The 20,165-nt window shown below is 46.0% G+C and overlaps 5 protein-coding genes across 6 annotated transcripts; 3 read left to right on the top strand and 2 right to left on the bottom strand.

The window, feature by feature from the left end:
- Nucleotides 1–3,628, top strand: LOC135610356 (protein kinase STUNTED-like). 2 transcript variants are annotated; one of them, XM_065104761.1, is made up of 12 exons: nt 1–241; nt 362–773; nt 855–940; nt 1,016–1,134; nt 1,205–1,320; nt 1,418–1,780; nt 1,858–2,106; nt 2,189–2,349; nt 2,423–2,502; nt 2,583–2,730; nt 2,818–2,967; nt 3,047–3,628. In XM_065104761.1, the coding sequence occupies exons 2-12, from the start codon at nt 629–631 to the stop codon at nt 3,293–3,295; spliced, it is 1,866 nt and encodes a 621-aa protein (XP_064960833.1). In that variant the 5' UTR covers nt 1–241; nt 362–628; the 3' UTR covers nt 3,296–3,628. The 2 variants fall into 2 exon arrangements, with proteins under 2 accessions (XP_064960833.1, XP_064960834.1); XM_065104762.1 differs by lacking the exon at nt 1–241 and having other exon boundaries at nt 751–773; nt 1,026–1,134.
- Nucleotides 3,629–3,962: 334 nt separating this feature from the next.
- On the bottom strand, nt 3,963–5,112 carry LOC135610357 (probable BOI-related E3 ubiquitin-protein ligase 2). The gene is made up of 2 exons (XM_065104763.1): nt 4,675–5,112; nt 3,963–4,573 (listed from the first exon to the last, which is right to left on the bottom strand). Exons 1-2 carry the CDS (start codon nt 4,972–4,974, stop codon nt 4,076–4,078), a joined length of 798 nt encoding a protein of 265 aa, XP_064960835.1. The 5' UTR covers nt 4,975–5,112; the 3' UTR covers nt 3,963–4,075.
- A 1,003-nt stretch (nt 5,113–6,115) lies between these two features.
- On the bottom strand, nt 6,116–7,901 carry LOC135609126 (probable BOI-related E3 ubiquitin-protein ligase 2). The gene is made up of 2 exons (XM_065102220.1): nt 6,934–7,901; nt 6,116–6,832 (listed from the first exon to the last, which is right to left on the bottom strand). The coding sequence occupies exons 1-2, from the start codon at nt 7,231–7,233 to the stop codon at nt 6,284–6,286; spliced, it is 849 nt and encodes a 282-aa protein (XP_064958292.1). The 5' UTR covers nt 7,234–7,901; the 3' UTR covers nt 6,116–6,283.
- A 1,339-nt stretch (nt 7,902–9,240) lies between these two features.
- On the top strand, nt 9,241–10,154 carry LOC135609125 (heavy metal-associated isoprenylated plant protein 27-like). Its single transcript, XM_065102219.1, has 3 exons — nt 9,241–9,421; nt 9,512–9,587; nt 9,669–10,154. Exons 1-3 carry the CDS (start codon nt 9,341–9,343, stop codon nt 9,977–9,979), a joined length of 468 nt encoding a protein of 155 aa, XP_064958291.1. The 5' UTR covers nt 9,241–9,340; the 3' UTR covers nt 9,980–10,154.
- A 5,031-nt stretch (nt 10,155–15,185) lies between these two features.
- On the top strand, nt 15,186–16,620 carry LOC135610355 (aquaporin PIP2-7-like). Its single transcript, XM_065104760.1, has 4 exons — nt 15,186–15,560; nt 15,646–15,941; nt 16,053–16,193; nt 16,291–16,620. The coding sequence occupies exons 1-4, from the start codon at nt 15,269–15,271 to the stop codon at nt 16,408–16,410; spliced, it is 849 nt and encodes a 282-aa protein (XP_064960832.1). The 5' UTR covers nt 15,186–15,268; the 3' UTR covers nt 16,411–16,620.
- Nucleotides 16,621–20,165: the final 3,545 nt, after the last annotated feature.

Below are 20,165 nucleotides of genomic sequence, written 5' to 3'. Positions count from 1 at the left end.
CAAATCCCGCTACGACTTCTTCTCCTCCTCCGTCTCTCTTCTTCCTCGGTTCCATCTGTCTCTTCTTCTTCTTTTCCTTTCCCGTATCAGAAAACCGTTGCCTAACTAAGAAGCTCTGGCTATGGTTTCGTGGACTAATTTCTTATTGAAGGGATCATGATGGAGTGGTTGGGCTGTTACTCATCTGATACCTCTTGCAGCAAATTGTCTTGCTGGAGTGCGACAAACGAACAAGATTTAGGTAGGTTTAGGCGGACGGGTGGCCTGTGTTTTTTCCTTCCACCTTTGTTGTTGGATTTATGGGGCCGTCTCGGCTCTTCTATTTGTTGTGATCCCTCCTCAGCTTTGCTTTGTCTCACAGGGAAAGAGCGGTGCATGCGCCGCTGTGGGGTTAACTCTGAGCATGCAAATTCTGAGTTGATCTAGTGGATGGATTTTTAGGTTCCAAGTGTTCTGTTTCATTCACCTTCAATCGCAACTGGCGCAGGAGATAGATAGAGACTTGACAAAGTGGGCACATTCCGATTGGTCTACCGGGAAGAGGTGCTTGGAGATCCCAGAAGACTACTATACCTTTTTGGGACACCTGAGATACAAAAGATCAAGTACGATTACGGAGAAGGAAGCCATGGGTCAGGAGAAGGGCAGAGAAAGGTGTGTGCTGGTGGGGCTTCAGATGAATGCCAATGGAAGGGAATTGCTCGACTGGGCTATCAGCAGAGTAGCAGAGGAAGGCGACCGTGTTGTGGCAGTTCATGTCTGCCGCGATTCAGGTACTTTCTTATTCTCTTAGCATCTGCTTCGACATAGTTTCGAGCTTTGTTAAGCTTTCTGACGATCGACTCTTCTTTCAGACCTCAAGACCACCACCACCCTATCTCTGATCGAAATGTTAGATGACCACCTGGCAGCGTATGAAGGCTTCTGCAATCTTAAGCAAGTGAGTCATCTTTGTTCATCTGCTGAGTAGTTCTATGATATGGCTTCCTTGCTTCTCCTGATTCGTAGCTTCTAGGTTGCGTTAGTGGGCCGGGTGTCACGGGGGAACTCAATTAGGAAGATCTTGGTGAAGGAAGCCAAGCACCGTGATGCCTTCAAAGTTGTAGTTGGAGCAAACAAGTACTACTCACTTGGGTAGGTGTTCGACTCTTCTTTTCCTTCTTCTTCTTCTCGTTGTACAAAACTGACAGCATCGATTGTTCAGCGGCTCGGCTTCACTAGCGAAGTATTGCGCCAAGAAGCTCCCTCCTACCACCTCAGTAATCGCAGTTCAGAATGGAAAGGTCCTCTTCGAAAGAGTGATTGCCAAGCCATCACCAGGTGAAATCTCTTGTCATGTAACCTTCCCATAGTTCAACATGAAGATATCAGCTTCTTTATATTTGATACCTTGAATTGGTTTCTTTCGCTGATTCAGGAGGAGAACCAAAACCCATGGAAAAGGCTGATATTTCAACCCCCAGGTTGCATAATGTCGAAGCAGGAATCGATCAAAAGGAAGAGGCCAAAGACGACGACAGTCTCGGTGGATCTGTCACGGTCCCAGTGCAGAAGCCAGCAGAGCCAAGTCTCGGTTGGCCCCTGCTTCGGAGAAGGGATGATGCCCGGAAGCTGTCAGTCGTGCAATGGGTCATGAACCTGCCAAATAGATCTTTATCGTTCACTAGGCTGCAGCTGGACCTAATCAAGGAGTTGAATAGTGTCCTCAGTAACAATTGCTCCAACTGCAGATGGTTTCGATACGATGAACTGCATCGTTCAACCAATCAGTTTTGTTCAGGTTCACCTTTCAGTCACTAGATATCTTCTTAGACATGGCGTCGCAGTCCTTTTACCATCATATCGATTCTGCAACAGGGAACATGATCGGGAAAGGAGGGAACAGCCAAGTTTACAGAGGATGCCTTGCAAATGGCCAACAGGTAGCCATAAAATTGTCAAAGCTTTCTGAAGAAGCATCAACGAATTTTCTTTTGGAGGTTGATATCATCACCAAGCTGGAACACAAGCTCATCGTTCCATTGATCGGCTTCTGCATCGAGGATAACACTCTCATTTCGGTTTACGATTACTTTCCCAAGGGAAACTTAGAAGAAAACCTCCATGGTGAGATCCACTTTCACATCATGCAATCTCACTAGTTAGTGTCTTATCTACTCTGCTTCTGATAAAGATGCCTGGAATATAGGTGAAAATGCTAAGAGTCCACTCCCTTGGGCCGTGAGATTTAAGGTGGCAATTGGGGTTGCTGAGGCTCTCAGCTACCTCCACAGTGGCTGCTCTAAACCGGTGATTCACAGAGACGTGAAGTCTTCAAACATTCTTCTCACTGATGAATTTGAGCCTCAGGTAACATCTACAAACAATTGATGAGCATGTAGAACTGATAACCAGAGCTGACATGATGTGAGCCATTCTACAGGTATCTGATCTTGGATTAGCCATATGGGCACCTACGAATTCAACCTATCTGACACACGACGATGTGGTCGGAACTTTCGGGTACGTAAGCCATTGACGATACTGATGACCAATCTCATTCCCAGTAGCAAACTCTGAACTGAGATGAATGCTATCAACAGATACCTTGCTCCAGAGTACTTCATGTATGGCAAGGTCAGCGACAAGATGGATGTGTTTGCCTTCGGTGTTGTGCTACTTGAGCTGCTTACAGGAAGGAAACCGATCGATGATGAAAACCCCAAGGGCCAAGAAAGCTTGGTGATGTGGGTAAGAAACCAATCCATTAGTTGTTTCTACTGCGATTTCTTGTGGCGATAGAAGAGCGTGCCTTGACTCACTTAACGTTGCCCATAGGCATCACCGATACTAGAAAGGGGGGATTTTATGGAGCTGTTGGATCCCGATCTCAATGAGAATTATGATGAGGTCGAAATGAGAAGAATGGTTGTAGCTGCATCTCTTTGCATTACAAGGAGAGCTCGCCTGCGACCTCAAATGAGGGAGGTAACTATCGGACACAAACCTGTTCGACGATATGACAGTTTAATTCCCATGTTTTTATTCTCATCGTGCCTTGATACAGATACTTACCCTTCTGCAAGGGGAGGAGGACATGGAGGCACGGATGAGATGCCACGTTGATGCCAGCTCAGACACGTTGGATTGCGAGGACGATGAAGCGTATCCATGTTCGAGCATCAGGTCTCATGTAGGCCTGGCGTTGCTCGACGTTGAAGACGATGCATCGTTGGCTAGCTTTGAGCAGAGCAACCTTGGTTCTTTGGATGAATACCTAAGAGACCGGTGGAGCCGTTCTTCAAGCTTTGAGTAGATCCCATGAACTGTATTTTTCTTCTTCTTTTTTCTTCGATTCTTCTTCGAATTTCTACACGAGTGCTTTGTGGCATGACTGCGGAGTATCAAAGCCAGTAAGATGGTTTGCGGTCTCAACATGAGAGAGAGGATGCAATAAGAGACGCACAAGAGATTGCTCTGTTAGTGGCGGGGTTTTCTTCAGAGGAGAGAGAGATTTGTACAGTGTGGATGTGCTTGATCAGAGTTCAAATGTATTTGGAATGACGCGATGTCTCTTGGGATAATGCCACTAAAGAGTTGCACAAAATCTTTGTTTTATGATGTTGTGAATGATTCTACTGCAAAACAAGTGTTTCAAGCAAATTGGATCTGATAGACTACAATGGAAAATAAATCAAATCTGCGGATGTCTTCCCTCTGGATTAACTTCTCGAGACAGGAAATCACGTGTAAGGATTCCCCTCATTGCATATAGGAACCTGATAGGGTGTGGTAATCCGAGAAATTTGCCGTCATAAGTGGGACAGCATATGTCTTCTCTCTCTCTCTCTCTCTCTCTCGGATCCAACACCCACACCCACACACACACGCACACGCACACCCCCTTCCTTGCAGCCACTCGAACGATCCACGTCACAACAACACAACGCAAGAAGCCACGATAAGAAGAGGGAAAGGGCAGAGAGATTAACGCGTGGAGGAGTCCTGGAGATCTTGCACAAAAGATTCAGCATTGTTGATGTCATGTAGATTAGCGACACCGGAGTCGAGAACAGAAGAGAGAAGAAAACGGACGTCATTCCAGTAACACTTCGATGCTGCCTATTTTTACGGAGCCGCAGAACGGGCACGCTTCGAGCAAGGCCGCGCAGGGCTCGCAGCAGCAGAGATGGTTGCAGGGAAGCAGCACCATGCACGCATCACGACGCACGCAGACCCTGCACCGTCTCCGCGTCGAGCCCATCCCAGCTGTTGGTTCGTTGGCTGCGCCACTTGCCGCCCACTCGGTCGGTCCGTTGTCATTGGAGGAGTGGCAGGAGTCTCGTACTTGCTCGAGAGCGTTGCTAAGAGAAATAGCCATGGCCTCGTTTGCCATGGCCATCCCTTGCCACTTTGTCCTCTCCTCCTCCGCGCTCTTCAGGCGCAACTCCAGTTCCCGATTCATCATGTTCGCCTTCGTCAACACTTCTTCCCGTTGTCTCAAAAGGGAGGAAGCTTTGGACTCGAGACTCCGTATGATAGTGGCCGTATGCCGATTCGTCTGTTGCCGAAGCCCCGCAGCCAACAGATTACTCTGTTCCAGAATCAAAGGATATCAACCTTAAATTAGAAGCCTTGATCTTAAGAGATAGCATGTTCTACCATTGCTCTCTTTTAGAAGGAATTCGAAGCTACCTGTTGCCTGAGAATTTGATCCGTCTCATTCCTCTGTTCCTCCATAATGCCTAGTATGAGTTGATCAGAGAGATCCATCGTAGCACTAGAAACTGAACTCGACGAGGAAGGCAAAGGAAAGCCTCCTATCATCGACATCCCCGGAGGGGGAGGAGGCGGAGGACAAAGAACCCAAGGAACCGTGACCATCTGTTGCTGCTGAAAATATTGACAGAGGTCAACAGGCAATCCTTCGCCGTCGTCCATCGCGTCCAAACTGTTCCTGTTGCGGATGAACGGAACCGGCGCTTGGATGGCCATTAAAAGAGCAAGGGAGAAACTTTAACTGGATCAGAGGGGACGCACGAGTTCGGTGGGGGGGGTGGAACCGACTTTATGCAGATCCTACTCCGATACACTGATCCTTCCCGTCGAGATCATATGGAAAACAGGATGCCGCCGCGCGGGAGGGTGGGGGGAGGTCCAACAAGTCCGAGCTCTCCAACCCACAGCACGCGTCGACGTTATGGGGTTTCATCCTTCTCTCAAACCCTGCGATCTTTTTGTTGCTCGTTTGGTTCTCGGCACGCTGTCATCCACCTCGACTTACCTTTTCCCTCACACCGGACTGGATCTCGCAGATATGGATACCACGATGGTGGAAGAAACATGAAATATATCGATCGACTTGGAATCCAATAAATATACACGAATTATGGCAAGATTTATATGGGGAAAGGTCACAAGGACTGGAGCGTCGGTGAGCGTGGGTTCTCCTCCGGATTCGCTCGCCTCGCTGACTTCAATGCAGGCAGAGCTCACCGTACATGAAGAGTCCCTGATCTCTCAACCTACACGCATAGTAAATGGGCGCATTCAATGGATTGTGGGAGGAGGCTTCCTTTTTTTTCTCCTTTCTTCTGTCTTTTCTTTTTATAGCTCTCCACGTCCCACGTGAAGCAGTGCGTACGTGTATGGCGATATGCATGCAGAAAAGCGGGGAAACATCAAACGTGGGGTGTCAAACTTTGGCTAGCGAAAGGTCATGGGTTTCTGTGTTCGTCGACTTTGCTTCATATGGGCGGTTTACTTAATTCGTGGTTATCGCAGATGCCTTATGTTCCCTTTTTCTTCGAATCAACTCACGCATGTGTTTGGATCATATTTTGGATGCGTTTCCTCTTGTTATATAGTCTTTATCCAATTACTCGTACCATTCACCAAAGCAATGGCTTCAGGTCTCTCGCCTTGATCACGTTTATCTGTTGTTTATAAGGCGATCTGCAGCCTAGACATGTAGCAACTAAGTCAACATTGTTATCTCATTTGACTTGATGTTAGAAGACCAACTACTGTTTTACGGCTCCAACATGAGAAAAAGAAAGTTTCAGTCTGCTCTTTGTATATCCTTTTTCTTATATTACTAAGAAAAGATAATCACATGAGAAGAAGACCTGCCTCGGTTTTAAATGTAGTTAGCATTATCTGAGACTCGGAGGGTGGCATGTGAGGTGGTGTTCTAAAAGGGTCATTCACGCAGGCCATGTGAAGTAGGGAGAGTGTATACACTCTTTGCTCTGTCTTCTTCCCAACTTGCCTCAATCGGTGGCATGCAGTGGGGTTTAGTACCTCAGATGACGATGCTTGGCGGTTGTAGCCGTGGCTTTCCCTCAGCATACCAACAAATGTGTCCCACTGACCACTCCAGCTTTTCAACGGAGCCGCAGAACGGGCACGCTTCGAGCAAGGCCGCGCAGGGCTCGCAGCAGCAGAGGTGGTTGCAGGGAAGCAGCACCATGCACGCATTCCGACGCACGCAGACCCTGCACCGTCTCCGCGTCGAGACCATCCCAGCTGTTGGTTCGTTGGCTGCGCCACTTGCCGCCCACTCGGTCGGTCCGTTGTCATTGGAGGAGTGGCAGGAGTCTCGTACTTGCTCGATAGCGTTGCTAAGAGAAATAGCCATGGCCTCGTTTGCCATGGCCATCCCTTGCCACTTTGTCCTCTCCTCCTCCGCGCTCTTCAGGCGCAACTCCAGTTCCCGATTCATCATGTTCGCCTTCGTCAACACTTCTTCCCGTTGTCTCAAAAGGGAGGAAGCTTTGGACTCGAGACTCCGTATGATAGTGGCCGTATGCCGATTCGTCTGTTGCCGAAGCCCCGCAGCCAACAGATTACTCTGTTCCAGAATCAAAGGATATCAACCTTAAATTAGAAGCCTCGATCTTAAGCGATAGCATGTTCTACCATTGCTCTCTTTTAGAAGGAATTCGAAGCTACCTGTTGCCTGAGAATTTGATCCGTCTCAGTCCTCTGTTCCTCCATAATGCCTAGTATGAGTTGATCAGAGAGATCCATCGTAGCACTAGAAACTGAACTCGACGAGGAAGGCAAAGGAAAGCCTCCTATCATCGACATCCCCGGAGGGGGAGGAGGCGGAGGACAAAGAACCCAAGGAACCGTGACCATCTGTTGCTGCTGAAAATATTGACAGAGGTCAACAGGCAATCCTTCGCCGTCGTCCATCGCGTCCAAACTGTTCCTGTTGCGGATGAACGGAACCGGCGCTTGGATGGCCATTAAAAGAGCAAGGGAGAAACTTTAACTGGATCAGAGGGGACGCACGAGTTCGGTGGGGGGGGTGGAACCGACTTTATGCAGATCCTACTCCGATACACTGATCCTTCCCGTCGAGATCATATGGAAAACAGGATGCCGCCGAGCGGGAGGGGGGGGGGAGGTCCAACAAGTCCGAGCTCTCCAACCCACAGCACGAGTCGACGTTATGGGGTTTCATCCTTCTCTCAAACCCTGCGATCTTTTTGTTGCTCGTTTGGTTCTCGGCACGCTGTCATCCACCTCGACTTACCTTTTCCCTCACACCGGACTTGATCTCGCAGATATGGATACCACGATGGTGGAAGAAACATGAAATATATCGATCGACTTGGAATCCAATAAATATACACGAATTATGGCAAGATTTATATGGGGAAAGGTCACAAGGACTGGAGCGTCGGTGAGCGTGGGTTCTCCTCCGGATTCGCTCGCCTCGCTGACTTCAATGCAGGCAGAGCTCACCGTACATGAAGAGTCCCTCATCTCTCAACCTACACGCATAGTAAATGGGCGCATTCAATGGATTGTGGGAGGAGGCTTCCTTTTTTTTCTCCTTTCTTCTGTCTTTTCCTTTTATAGCTCTCCACGTCCCACGTGAAGCAGTGGGTACGTGTATGGCGATATGCATGCAGAAAAGCGGGGAAACATCAAACGTGGGGTGTCAAACTTTGGCTAGCGAAAGGTCATGGGTTTCTGTGTTCGTCGACTTTGCTTCATATGGGCGGTTTACTTAATTCGTGGTTATCGCAGATGCCTTATGTTCCCTTTTTCTTCGAATCAACTCACGCATGTGTTTGAATCATATTTTGGATGCATTTCCTCTTGTTATACTCTTTATCCAATTACTCGTACCATTCACCAAAGCAATGGCTTCAGGTCTCACGCCTCGATCACGTTTATCTGTTGTTTATAGGGCGATCTGCAGCCTAGACATGTAGCAACGAAGTCAACATTGTTATCCCATTTGACTTGATGTTAGAAGACCTACTACTGTTTTACGGCTCCAACATGAGAAAAAGAAAGTTTCAGTCTGTTCTTTGTATATCTTTTTTCTTATATTACTAAGAAAAAATAATCACATTAGATCAACGTGTGAGCAGGCTGAGATCTAACAACTCTTGCGAACCACTATTAGCCAGCCTTGTCAAACTCGCACGTATAATTCTGTACCTTGTACACCAAAGAAGAAGACCTGCCTCGGTTTTAAATGTAGTTAGCATTATCTGAGACTCGGAGGGTGGCATGTGAGGTGGTGTTCTAAAAGGGTCATTCACGCAGGCCATGTGAAGTAGGGAGAGTGTCTATACTCTTTCTTCTTCCCAACTTGCCTCAATCGGTGGCATGCAGTGGGGTTTAGTACCTCAGATGATGATGCTTGGCGGTTGTACCCATGGCTTTCCCTCAGCATACCAACAAATGTGTCCCACTGACCACTCCAGCTTTTCAACGGGAAGGGAGAAGACCATCATCTTTGGCAAGCCATCTTATTAGACTGACGAGATTCCCCCACTTGTGAACAGTATTCTATTGGAAACTGCAGTAGGAGATGCATTTGTTTTGCCTTCTTTCTTCTTTCCTGGGAGGGTTCAGGCAATTATTCTGTGGCTGAGAGCCAGCCGACGGTCCTCGGTCGCCTCTTGAACCGTCCCTGTTGTTACTCTCATAACACAGTAATCGACTGTAACAGGTGTGACATGAAACCGATGCATGAATTAAATTCGTTTCCTTCTATTCCTCTTTTCTGGGGTACACGACTGCTGTAGATCATTTATAGGGTGTTGAAACGCCGAGTGTTAGAAGTTGGATAAAGATACGTAAATTTCCTTCGATACCGATGATGTGGAGGGACTCCATACACCACGCGTGGCAGAGACAGGGCGTGCATGACCTGGGGCGACGCGTCGATAAGATGGCAGTACATGTGGCAGCACCATTATGGATGACCTTGTTAATTTAAGACATCGAAGAGTCCGGACTTATGTAGTCGCTGCCCAGTCGCCCATCGTCTCCTCCCACGAAAAAAGCCTTCTCTTGGGCTCGTTTCGGTCGCTTGCAGAGAGCAGGAAGAATGGGCCTTTTGGAACACGTATCTGAGCTTTGCTCCGTCTCCAGAAGTCGCAAAAAGCTCAAGAAGAACAAGCAGTTGCAGGTGAGCATCGTAATGACTATGTACTCTTTTTCTCATGTTGTTGTTCATGTGAAGTGCTAACAGCGCGGGTTGAACTATTGATCGACTCAGACGGTAGAGTTGAAGGTGAGAATGGACTGCGAAGGGTGCGAGAGGAGGGTCAGGAAAGCCGTGGAAGGCATGAAAGGTCTCGTCTTTCCTCTTTGTACTGTGTAGTATTTCCGAGCGTGTCGTTCGGAGGGATTGATGGTTGATGTCTGTTAAACAGGAGTGAGCAGCGTAGAGATCGAGCCGAAGCAGAAAAAGGTCACGGTGATAGGGTTCGTGGACCCGAAGAAAGTAATAAAGAGGGTGGAGTGGAAGACGGGGAAGAAGGCGGAGCCGTGGCCGTACGTGCCGTACGACGTCGTGCCCCACCCCTACGCGCCGGGGGCCTATGACAAGAAGGCGCCGCCCGGGTACGTGCGGAACGTGTTGGACGACCCCGACGCGGCGCCGCTCGCCCGCGCAAGCTCCACGGAGGTGAAGTACACGACGGCGTTCAGCGACGACAACCCCAACTCCTGTACTATTATGTGAAGTCTCTGCTACTCCCAATGGAAGAAGAGGGGGAGAGAATTTGTAGAATGCTTCCGTTTGTACGCATGTAGATATTGGGTAGAGATGTGTCTGAGGATTGTCCGGTGTTTGTTGAATGAATGTATTTGGGTGTTGTTAATATTGAGTTTAAATTGGATGAGTATTTGGAGGAACAGTTTGGTATGTGAATTGGGTTGATTCAGATGTCGAGCACGTCCTTGAATTCGTGTTTCTTAACTCTGGATTGGAGAGCTTCCATGAGTTGATGTGGTATGCGACTCCCCATTGTGATGGAATTTAATGCTTCCGGACGATATATTGATAATTCGTCATTGTCTTGAAGACTTTCGGGTCTTCTGAAAAGTCGTATCGTGCTTCCATTGGATTGCCTTGAGACGATCACATGGGTCGTCACTGTCCGACCATTGTGGCGTTTCATTACCAATGGGTTTCCCATCTCATCTTCTCTAATCTCTCTCATTCACAGCCTTTCATCCCTTTTGACTTTTGGATCTCGCTCGATTACTTTACTGGCCCCTCAGTGGTCGCTTTCGGTTCTCTTTCTCACCACCATCGTTTGCTTTGCTCGCCATTACTGTGTTCACTGTTGTTATCCTTTTGACGTAAGGTGCTCGCCGCTATCGACTCTTTGCGGTGCAAACATCATTAGCACGACTGTTCATCATTAGCATGACGTAAGGTTCATCGTTCTTGCCAAAAGGAAATTAGAGCACAAAAGATCGGCACTAATTGATAGCCAAAAATCCCTCTAGCAAAAGAAAACTAACCTAATGATTCTGTCAAATTTGGTTAGCCAATTTACTATATCATTTCCTTCTCTAAAGACATGATTAATGCAGAAGGAATCCAAAAGCATTCAAAATACAAAGAAAATTACCTATAATCTTCAAGAAAGTCCACGGTGCAAAATGTTGGTAAGGATGGAAGAATCAGACTCAATGACCACCATTTTTTATTCCTCCATCTTGGCAGCTGGACGCCCTTCCATCGTAGCAGACATGGTTGATGAAGAAGGCATCAAAAGCATCCAAAATACAAGAGACATTAGCTGTAATATTCAAGAAAGATCACGGTGCAATAACTCTCTTGGTCAAAATGTTAGTAGGGATCTTAGAATCAGATTCACTAGCCACCATTTTGACTCCTCCATCGTGGCATATAAAGTATCCCCCTATCTTGCAAATTTACAGCCACCATCAGAACCTCTAATAATGAATTCTGTGTCCTCATTATTAGGTCTTACCTAACGATCCATCACAACCAATCATCGGTTTTTCCCGTCTCGGTACCAATGCTGGCGGGTCAACCGTGGTCGCACGGAAGACTTCTCTGAACCGGTCATCTTCTCCTCGGTCCCTGAAGGCCCGAGGCTAAAGGCCTGGTTCATCCTCGACCCGAGCCGAGATTTTGTGAATTTGATCCGGTTTAATTATACATTGTCCGGTCCAACCGGTCTGATATTAAATTTTCTAATACATATAGGAAGGAACCGACCGGAGAAATCCATTTCAATTCATAGGATTGAAAATGCCCAACACATCACAACAAATTGTATAAGGATATACTGAATATATTATTATTAATTTTAACTTAAATATTTTGATATGTGGTTTGGATCAAACAAAGTTAATAGACCAATTAACCCATATATAAAATCAAATGATTCGTTAGTGAAGTCTTCGTTGGGCTATGTGAATTTGATTAGAGTTATATTGGATTGATGGGCCGGGTAGTAACAATATCCGACCGTGAAGATTTCTTTAATAATTGATGTAATTACAAATCTTTCTAATAATTATCCAAGCAATATAATTTTATTTTTCTTGAATTGGAAAGCCTTTCTGCTTAATTTATTCTGATGGAAGTCTGCCCGTTAGCTCAGAAATGATAGTAATAATATCAATAATATAGCACAATTTCAATGGGTTATTCTGAAAGATATAGTTGTTTAGGTGGACAACTTCAGCTACAAACTCAATAATTAATTCAAATTCTAAAATACTGTGAAAATAAAAATAAAATTTGAAACATTCAGGTGGAGACCACTAAATGCTCCATCATTTTCAGTAATTATGTGAATCTTGGCGAAGCCCTCACAAACATGTATCCTTGGATCATTCTTGTCCCTCCCACAAACATATAAGCACGCATCATGGCGAGCGCAAGCTCCAGGCCAAAACCACAATGAAACACTAGTGAAGACCGAAGCAGACGAAGTACAAAGAGGCAGGCGAATAGAAGAAGAGCAGTCCTGTCCTGACTTCCGACTCCTGCGATAAGAACATCCTTTGGAGCGCTTGACATCCTCGATTAAGATTGATAACCTAACGTGAAACAAATACGTGGATATCCTTGGGATATTATTAGCAAGTTCTCAATCAATTCACATCACAATGCAGCAATATCAGTAGGACCATCATAAGAAGGCTAATTAAGTTAAGATACAGATATTGCTGAATGATGTGGCTTAGCATTGGTGGGACTAAGCTTTTCTTCTGAAAAGAAAGCAGGATGGTGATGTCACTGCCGTAGAAAGAGAAAACTTGGGTTCGTTGACGACTCTTTTCCTCTCCATCTTGTGTTCGGTGAGATGATTTGTTTATTGGCAGCCTGCCGACCACATCCGTGCTAACCTTCTGGCTTCCAATGATTGAGGCCCCAATGCTCCGCCGGGATCATGTTTGTTTCACGATACCGCTAAACATTGTATGCAGTCGGTATATTCCTCCCAGCAAGCAGACAGAAGAAGCTGCCAGACCAGAACAGCTTCACCGTCTTCCATCTCAAGTGATACTGACGCACTTCTTCCTCTAAAAAAATGAGATCCTGATGCGGCACAGAGCATGCATGGAAGCCGAGCATGGTTGTTGCTTGCTGAATGAATCAAACTACATATACATTTCGAACATCCCAACTAGTAGACTCTTTGATCTCGTAGAAATCCGGATGAATTCTATCCCTTTATTTGTAGTTTTGAACTCTCTGTTTCCATTGACAGATCACCGAGGGTACATTTCGGAATTCTTTAGTCCTTGTGTGTTCCTCGTGGGCCAAGTGACATAATTGTTGAGAGAAGAAGCTTTACAGAGTAGCTTGGATAGAGTCGGAACCACACTTTGCCTCCCTGGAGGTGGGGGAAGAGGAGCAATCTTTATCCCTTCTTTGGCAGTAAAAGTAGCACTGGCTTCGTCACTGCTCCATAAACTTATTATGTAATCAAATTTGAGCTTATCTTCTAAGTCTCAACTTCAAAACATGGTGACACGAGGATAACGCGATGATGATGTGAAAGATACGTGCATTCCTTGCTGCGAGGTTGGGACCATTTGATGTGGGAAGGAAATTATGATCGAGTTGTAGGCACGTGTGAGATGGCTACCAGAATTTGTCTACAAATTTTAGCTCAATTATTATTATTATTATTATTATTCTATGGTTAACCTAACTCTATTTCATCTAAGCATGAATAATACACGATGGTTCACGTTTCGTCATAGAGCCTATTACAACTCATCGATGAATTTTCCGATAATAAACTATTTATTGGATTAAATAGATCAAACAATATCCGCCTTGATTCGAAGATGATCATTATCGTTGTTGTATGATTGATCAGGTCGTGATGATTAATGTTTATCCATATGCGTGCTTGATTTGGTGACAGGAAGTCTTGCAATTATTATCGTGCCAATCTTATCATGATGGATTCAACGCTTGTCGGTTGTTCTCGCTTGGTACAGTTGGAGAATCCTATGGTCAGATCATTAGGGTGTTTCGTGTTCTAGTTTGAACAGCCCGTGGCGTTGCGGGGAAGGGAAACAGGCGTGGCGAAATTTCAAGCCGGATTCGCTCGGGGAAACGCGCATCGCGGGTGTGAGCGGGTCGGCACGCGTATTAATTACCCAACGGATAGTTTGGGAAAGCAAATATTCCCAAGCGTTCTGTTCCCGGCCACAACCGCTCCCAAGTGACATGGGTCCCCCTTGATCTTTGCCTTCCTATTCGATTCTGCTGCGTTTGGTGTTTTGGACGATACAGCCGAATCGTGGACCGTTGCCATCGATCCAACGAATAGATAGGAGGAAGAGTCGGGAAGCGTCTAGACGAGAGAACACCGACACGTGTTATCCCATGACCGAACCGGTCCGACGGTGTCTGCTGTTATGCATAGAGCAGCGAGGGGTCGCAGTCATGTCAGGCCTCGGGAGCAGACGGCGACCGCCCAGCGGGGCACGGCTAAAGTCCATGAGGCCGAGCCAGGGCCCCCCTCCGTCTCCCCCACGTGGCATCACCTGGATCACACGTTTGTGGGAGCCAAACAGGGAGGGCCCCTGTCTCGATAAGACAGGCTTCCTTTTCTCTTTTTCTATGCCTTTTTTTTCCGTAGGCTCAACCGGTACTCGGGGCTCGATACCTGCGTCGCAGATCTTGAAGGAGCAGGGGAGCCAGCATCGCCGTTGGCTTGCATCTGGACGGTGGAGGGCAAAGTGCAGAACCGGGGAACAGCAGGAGACTTCTCGATCTGGAGGTGCCTCGGTGTGGCACTTGCTTCGTACCCAGACCAAGTTGGAGCGCAGCAATAATTAGAATATTCCAACCACGAGGACCGATGGCAATCAGACGGATTGGTCTCACAAATTTGCTTCGCTCGGACCCAACCCGGCTGAACATTTGACTCATATTTCACATCGATTAGGCTCAATCAACCACTTGATCATTCGTGAGAGAAGTTATACCGAACCCAAAAGCCACATGTATAATGGATGTCACAGCAATTTGATTGTATAGTTTGGAGGAGCCGTTGGATGCCAGGCTGACACTCGTGTGCAAAGACACACATCCAACCCAGCCCGCCTCGTGTATTTAAACCACACCCCAAGATGAACAGAGAAGATGATGAGCTCACATGGTCTGGTTGTCACCGGGACCCACCTGGACCACCTTTCAACTCCTCCGCCTCTATCTCTTCACATAATCCAACGGCAGTTCCCGATTACCGTTCACGTGAAGCTTCGTTACCGAATACCATGAAATTAAATATGGCTCGTCTTTTGTTATCATCATCATCATCATCATCATCATCGTTGTTATTATTTTTGTTTTCTCGCTGTCAAGGGAAGCCACCAACCTCTGTATTCCACATGTTATCCATAAAGCCCCCCTCAGCCTCATTCCATAGGAGAGCACACAAAGCCACGAGGGGCAGTAGTAGCTGCAAGTGAGCCCAAGCAAAGAGGAGAGAGAGAGAGAGTAAGAGAGAGGTTCATCATGTCGAAGGAGGTGAGCGTGGAGGTGGAGCAGCCACCGGCGAAGGACTACAGTGATCCGCCGCCGGCGCCGCTGCTGGACTTTGGTGAGGTCCGCCTCTGGTCTTTCTACCGAGCCCTCATCGCCGAGTTCGTCGCCACCCTGCTCTTCCTCTACGTCAGCATCGCCACCGTCATCGGCCACAAGGAGCAGAACGCGGCCGACCAGTGCAGCGGCGTAGGCCTCCTCGGCATCGCTTGGGCCTTCGGCGGCATGATCTTCATCCTCGTCTACTGCACCGCCGGAATCTCAGGTCCTCCTTCATCCACCTCGCCAGCTTCGACCCACCCATACTAAACCGATCTGCTCGTATGCTCATAACTTGCTTGGGTTTTCAGGAGGACACATCAACCCGGCGGTGACGTTCGGGCTGTTCCTAGCGAGGAAGGTGTCGCTGATAAGGGCGGTGCTGTATATTGTGGCTCAGTGCTTGGGAGGCATCGTCGGGGTGGGCATCGTGAAAGGGATCATGAAACACCAGTACAACTCCCTCGGCGGCGGGGCCAACGTGGTCGCAACCGGCTACTCCAAGGGCACCGCCCTCGGGGCGGAGATCATCGGCACCTTCGTCCTCGTCTACACAGTCTTCTCCGCCACCGACCCCAAGCGCAGCGCCCGCGACTCTCACGTCCCCGTACGTACCAAGAACATATCATGCACATGAGTTCATCCGCATCTGCCACTAAACTTCTAGTCTTTGAGCTCTTGCACAGAGGATGTTCATATTTGAGGTAATTCCTTGCAGGTGTTGGCACCACTTCCCATCGGGTTCGCCGTGTTCATGGTACACCTCGCCACCATCCCCATCACCGGGACTGGCATCAACCCCGCTCGGAGCCTTGGCGCCGCAGTCATCTACAACCAGGACAAGGCCTGGGATGATCACGTGAGTCTATAAATCGACAGATTACATGAGTTCCTCCATCTTTGTGGTTGTTTGGACGTAGGATGACTGACTGTGTTCTTCTTGATGGTTCATGCAGTGGATCTTCTGGGTGGGTCCGTTCATCGGAGCGTTGGCCGCCGCGGCGTACCACCAGTACATCCTGAGAGCAGCCGCCATCAAGGCTCTGGGCTCCTTCAGGAGCAACCCGAGCAACTAAGCCCTCTCCTACCCGCATGCAGCGGCCGGAGCCCCCGCTACCTCTTTGTTTTCCGGTTTCATTTGTGGGGGGTTGATTCTGATTTCCCTTCGTTATTTCCTTAGTTTCTTCTCACTCGCTCATCTTTATTCTTCTTCTTCTTCTTCGTCTTGTGTAATGTATGGGGGGATGTGTGGTCCTTTGTTTAATTCAAGTTCTGGAAATTATGTTCGTCTTGTTGTCTCTTAGCTTAATCATCCATCGTATGTCTGTAATCTGCTCATAATTGGCTTAATTATTAAAGGAGGAATTGTTCTCCAGAACATTCCCCGGCTCGACCCACCGTGTCCTTATCCTTCTCCATGTGGTCCTCCACTTGCATTTACTATACTCCCCGAAAAAATAATCTTTCACTTTCTTTACGCAAAAGAAGACGAGTAAAAACGAAAATAAATATTAAATGAGAAATCGTTTGCCTCGAACAAAGTTGAAAGGTAGGCTATTCACTGCTCCCAACGACCGTGCCACAAAGAGAAGTGTACTCGGTCATTAAAAGCTCACACGCTGTAGAGGAGGCGGCAGCTCGCTCTGTAAAGCTACCCGAGGCGTGCTGCACTTGGCCTGCAGCTTTGGGAGGAAAAGGAGAGGAGAAGGTGGCATGGCAAAAGTCGGGTGAAGGAGATAACCAGGACAGCTCGTTGGCTTCTTCGTCCAGCGCTGCTGAGGAAGGTCTCTGATGGCACAAAGGGTCGTCCTTGAAGGCATGGTGGGCATATATGTTGGACTGCCATTGGAAGCATTTGCCCAAAGGTCACATGGTCATTTGTCACCTTATCCCCACCGGTGGTGGTGGCGCTTGCTACATGACCACATCATTCCAGAGTGTCGTGTCCTCCCACTGTTCCTTCAGAATTGGTGACCACTGTTGTTTCTTGGAAGGCTCCTCGCAGTAGTGCAGTAAACATCAAACAATTGGCCACCATTAAAGAGAGAACTCTCACTCATACACCCCGAGTTCTACATTTCATGCCTCAGCACAACGCATCAATCAATCAACCTGTGCAGTGGCATATTAGTGCACAAAAGTTGCAGTGGAACGGAGCTGTTTAATTTATACTGAATAAAATTCTGATTAAGATGATTAGATATAGGAGTCCAAGATGAAGAAAGGACAATTACTTGTTCCCAATTCAGCTGTTTGTGTCACCAAATTTGTCTACCTAGACAATGTTTTGAACAGAGGTAGAGGGTCTTTACAAGATTGCTGCCTTTTAAGGAAGGATCATGAAGGGTTTAGAGTTTAGAAAATTGGGGTTTCGAGAGTCATGTAAGAGGTGGGGTTTTGGGTTTCTCTGTTGCGTGCAAAGATCATGAAATAGTCCGGTGACTTAAAAGTAGAGCAAAACGAAATGAAAATGATTGATAATAGTCTTCAACCTATGCTTGTGGCTGCTACACAAATTTGTTCTTTTATCCAAACCAAATTTAGCCACTTTAGTGTGACATAAACCTCTTTTTTAATTGAGGGTTTTGTTCTTGTTCTAATCGTCTTTATGGATTTGAGCCATAACGAGATGCATACAAAATGAGACTTAATTGCCCCATATGACATGTATGATCATATCTAATTAGATAATATATATTATAGATATGAATAAATTTTGATTATGATTATTGATCAATATAAATCTAATTATGATCAGATTCTTTATGAAATAATCTTAATGAAAAAAATTTTCGTTAGTGAGAAATTATAAATTTTCTCATACTTTTCTTTGTTTCTAATTCATCTTATAACAATTACCACACGAAGGATAGGAAGAGAAGACATGACAAGTCTAATTCTCCAAATATTATTGTAGTTTTTAGATCCAATATGCTCGTAGGTAATATCGAAAGGTACATATTATAAATTTAATCTATCGTTATTTGATTTTAAATTTTAATATTAAAATATTTATATAACAGTAATATAATCATATTTTTTATGCTTATAAATATGAGCTTAAATTACATTCATTTATAGATAATAAAATTCATGATAATAACTTGTAGATTCCACCTTGTTGATACTGGTCATTCATCAGCTGTGACAACGATCGATCTGAAGCACACCCAAAACTAGTTTATGTTTAATCACTAAAGTTATTGTCAATGTTACTCTCGATAAAATACATCAAGCATAAATTAGTTTGAATTCAAGCGACACTAATGAGATTTAATTATCTAAGCACTTGATTAGATTCCACCAAGGTCTATCTAATATCGGGGAAGCATTTTAATCTTGTGTGCGCACACTCAAAGTCATCCTAAATCCTTGCTTAAATAGGATTTCATATTAGTTATAACATCAATTCAGTAAAATCTTTTAGGTTAAGAGTCATGTATAATTCGATTCTTTCAATTTGTAGAGATTTATGATTATCTTTTCAATTCATCTTTCTTTATCTCATATGCATAAATATATCAAACATTTTCCTCTATTTATATGTGAGTTAAATAGTTTTCCCCTTACTTTTATTGTTTTAAATTTTATTCGTATCTTTTTTTGATACTATGTTGTGGTTCACCCATCCATATCTATTTGTGGTGATATGATTAATATTCATTGAGATCAAATTTTGTCCACTTAGCTCTAGTATTATGTTAAATCTAGTAACGATGAGCATCGATCAATCTAATATGATAAAGTATCATAAATCAGGCTAGATAAATATTTAACATAAAAACTTAATACTTTTTTATTATGAGCCAAATCTAATATATGTAAGATGACTCTTTCAATTATTATTATTATTATTATTATTAATTATCATCTCACATGCATATATATACGAAGTCTCTCTCGTTCAGGAGGTTTGAACTCGAACCAATGTGGATGACGGATGGGTTGGGAACATCGTTCCTCGCCGTCCTATCTTCCCGCACAGCTCCATCATCTACTGCGCTTCCACCCACCGTCGAACAATTTCCTTCAAGAATGCTCAGGCGGCAATTGGCCGAGCTCTTTTAGGCTTCGCTTTCCGGGCCGAAAGTTTGGGGAAGGTGACACATCAAATTGGGGTGCCGTATCATCGTTGCTCGCAGAAGTGGAAGGATACGGAAAGCACTGGAGCTCTTTAGGGAAACACAGCTTGTGCAAACATGGCATCCTTGACGCACGCCAAACCTGCCCACTGCGTCGCTCTTCGAGAGGGCTTTCTCGAGGAGGAAGTGCAAACATGAGTATGCTCGAGCCATCTCTGATGCCACGCCATCAAGGAATGTGGGGTCTTGGGTGGATGGTGTGCAATGGATGGGAGGGCCAACGATGCAATCGAGTAGTTCCTTTCCGTTCCACAAAACACCAAGTCGATGCCTATGAGGCGTTCGCTTTAATGTCTGCTATTGGGATCCTGAGATTACATTTATAAGAAGTCGATGCCTGTAAGGTGTTCGCTTTAATATCTGCTTGGGATCCTGAGATTACAACTTCAGCGGGGTGATGGCGGCAGATAGCCTGTGCGTTATCGTGTTGAGCGAGAGAAGTAGTTCCGCTAGATGCAGCGAAAGCATTACTAGAGATGTCTCCTTGGCCATGCAAGAAGGCTCGATGCGGCATATGATCAGATAAGAAAGATGCAAGATTGCAAAATCTTGAAGAAATTTTCTTCTATAGCTATAATGCTCGATAATAAGCCTCGATGTTGCTGATGGTTTCCGTGGCCTTCGTGGTGAACGAAGAAGCCCTAATATTTAGCTGCACGCATCATCAATCAAAGCCTACTGAAACAGTG

This window comes from Musa acuminata, chromosome BXJ2-4 (assembly GCF_036884655.1).
Source record: "Musa acuminata AAA Group cultivar baxijiao chromosome BXJ2-4, Cavendish_Baxijiao_AAA, whole genome shotgun sequence".
Taxonomy (NCBI): Eukaryota; Viridiplantae; Streptophyta; class Magnoliopsida; order Zingiberales; family Musaceae; genus Musa; species Musa acuminata.
This window is presented reverse-complemented; position numbering and strand designations above follow the sequence as displayed.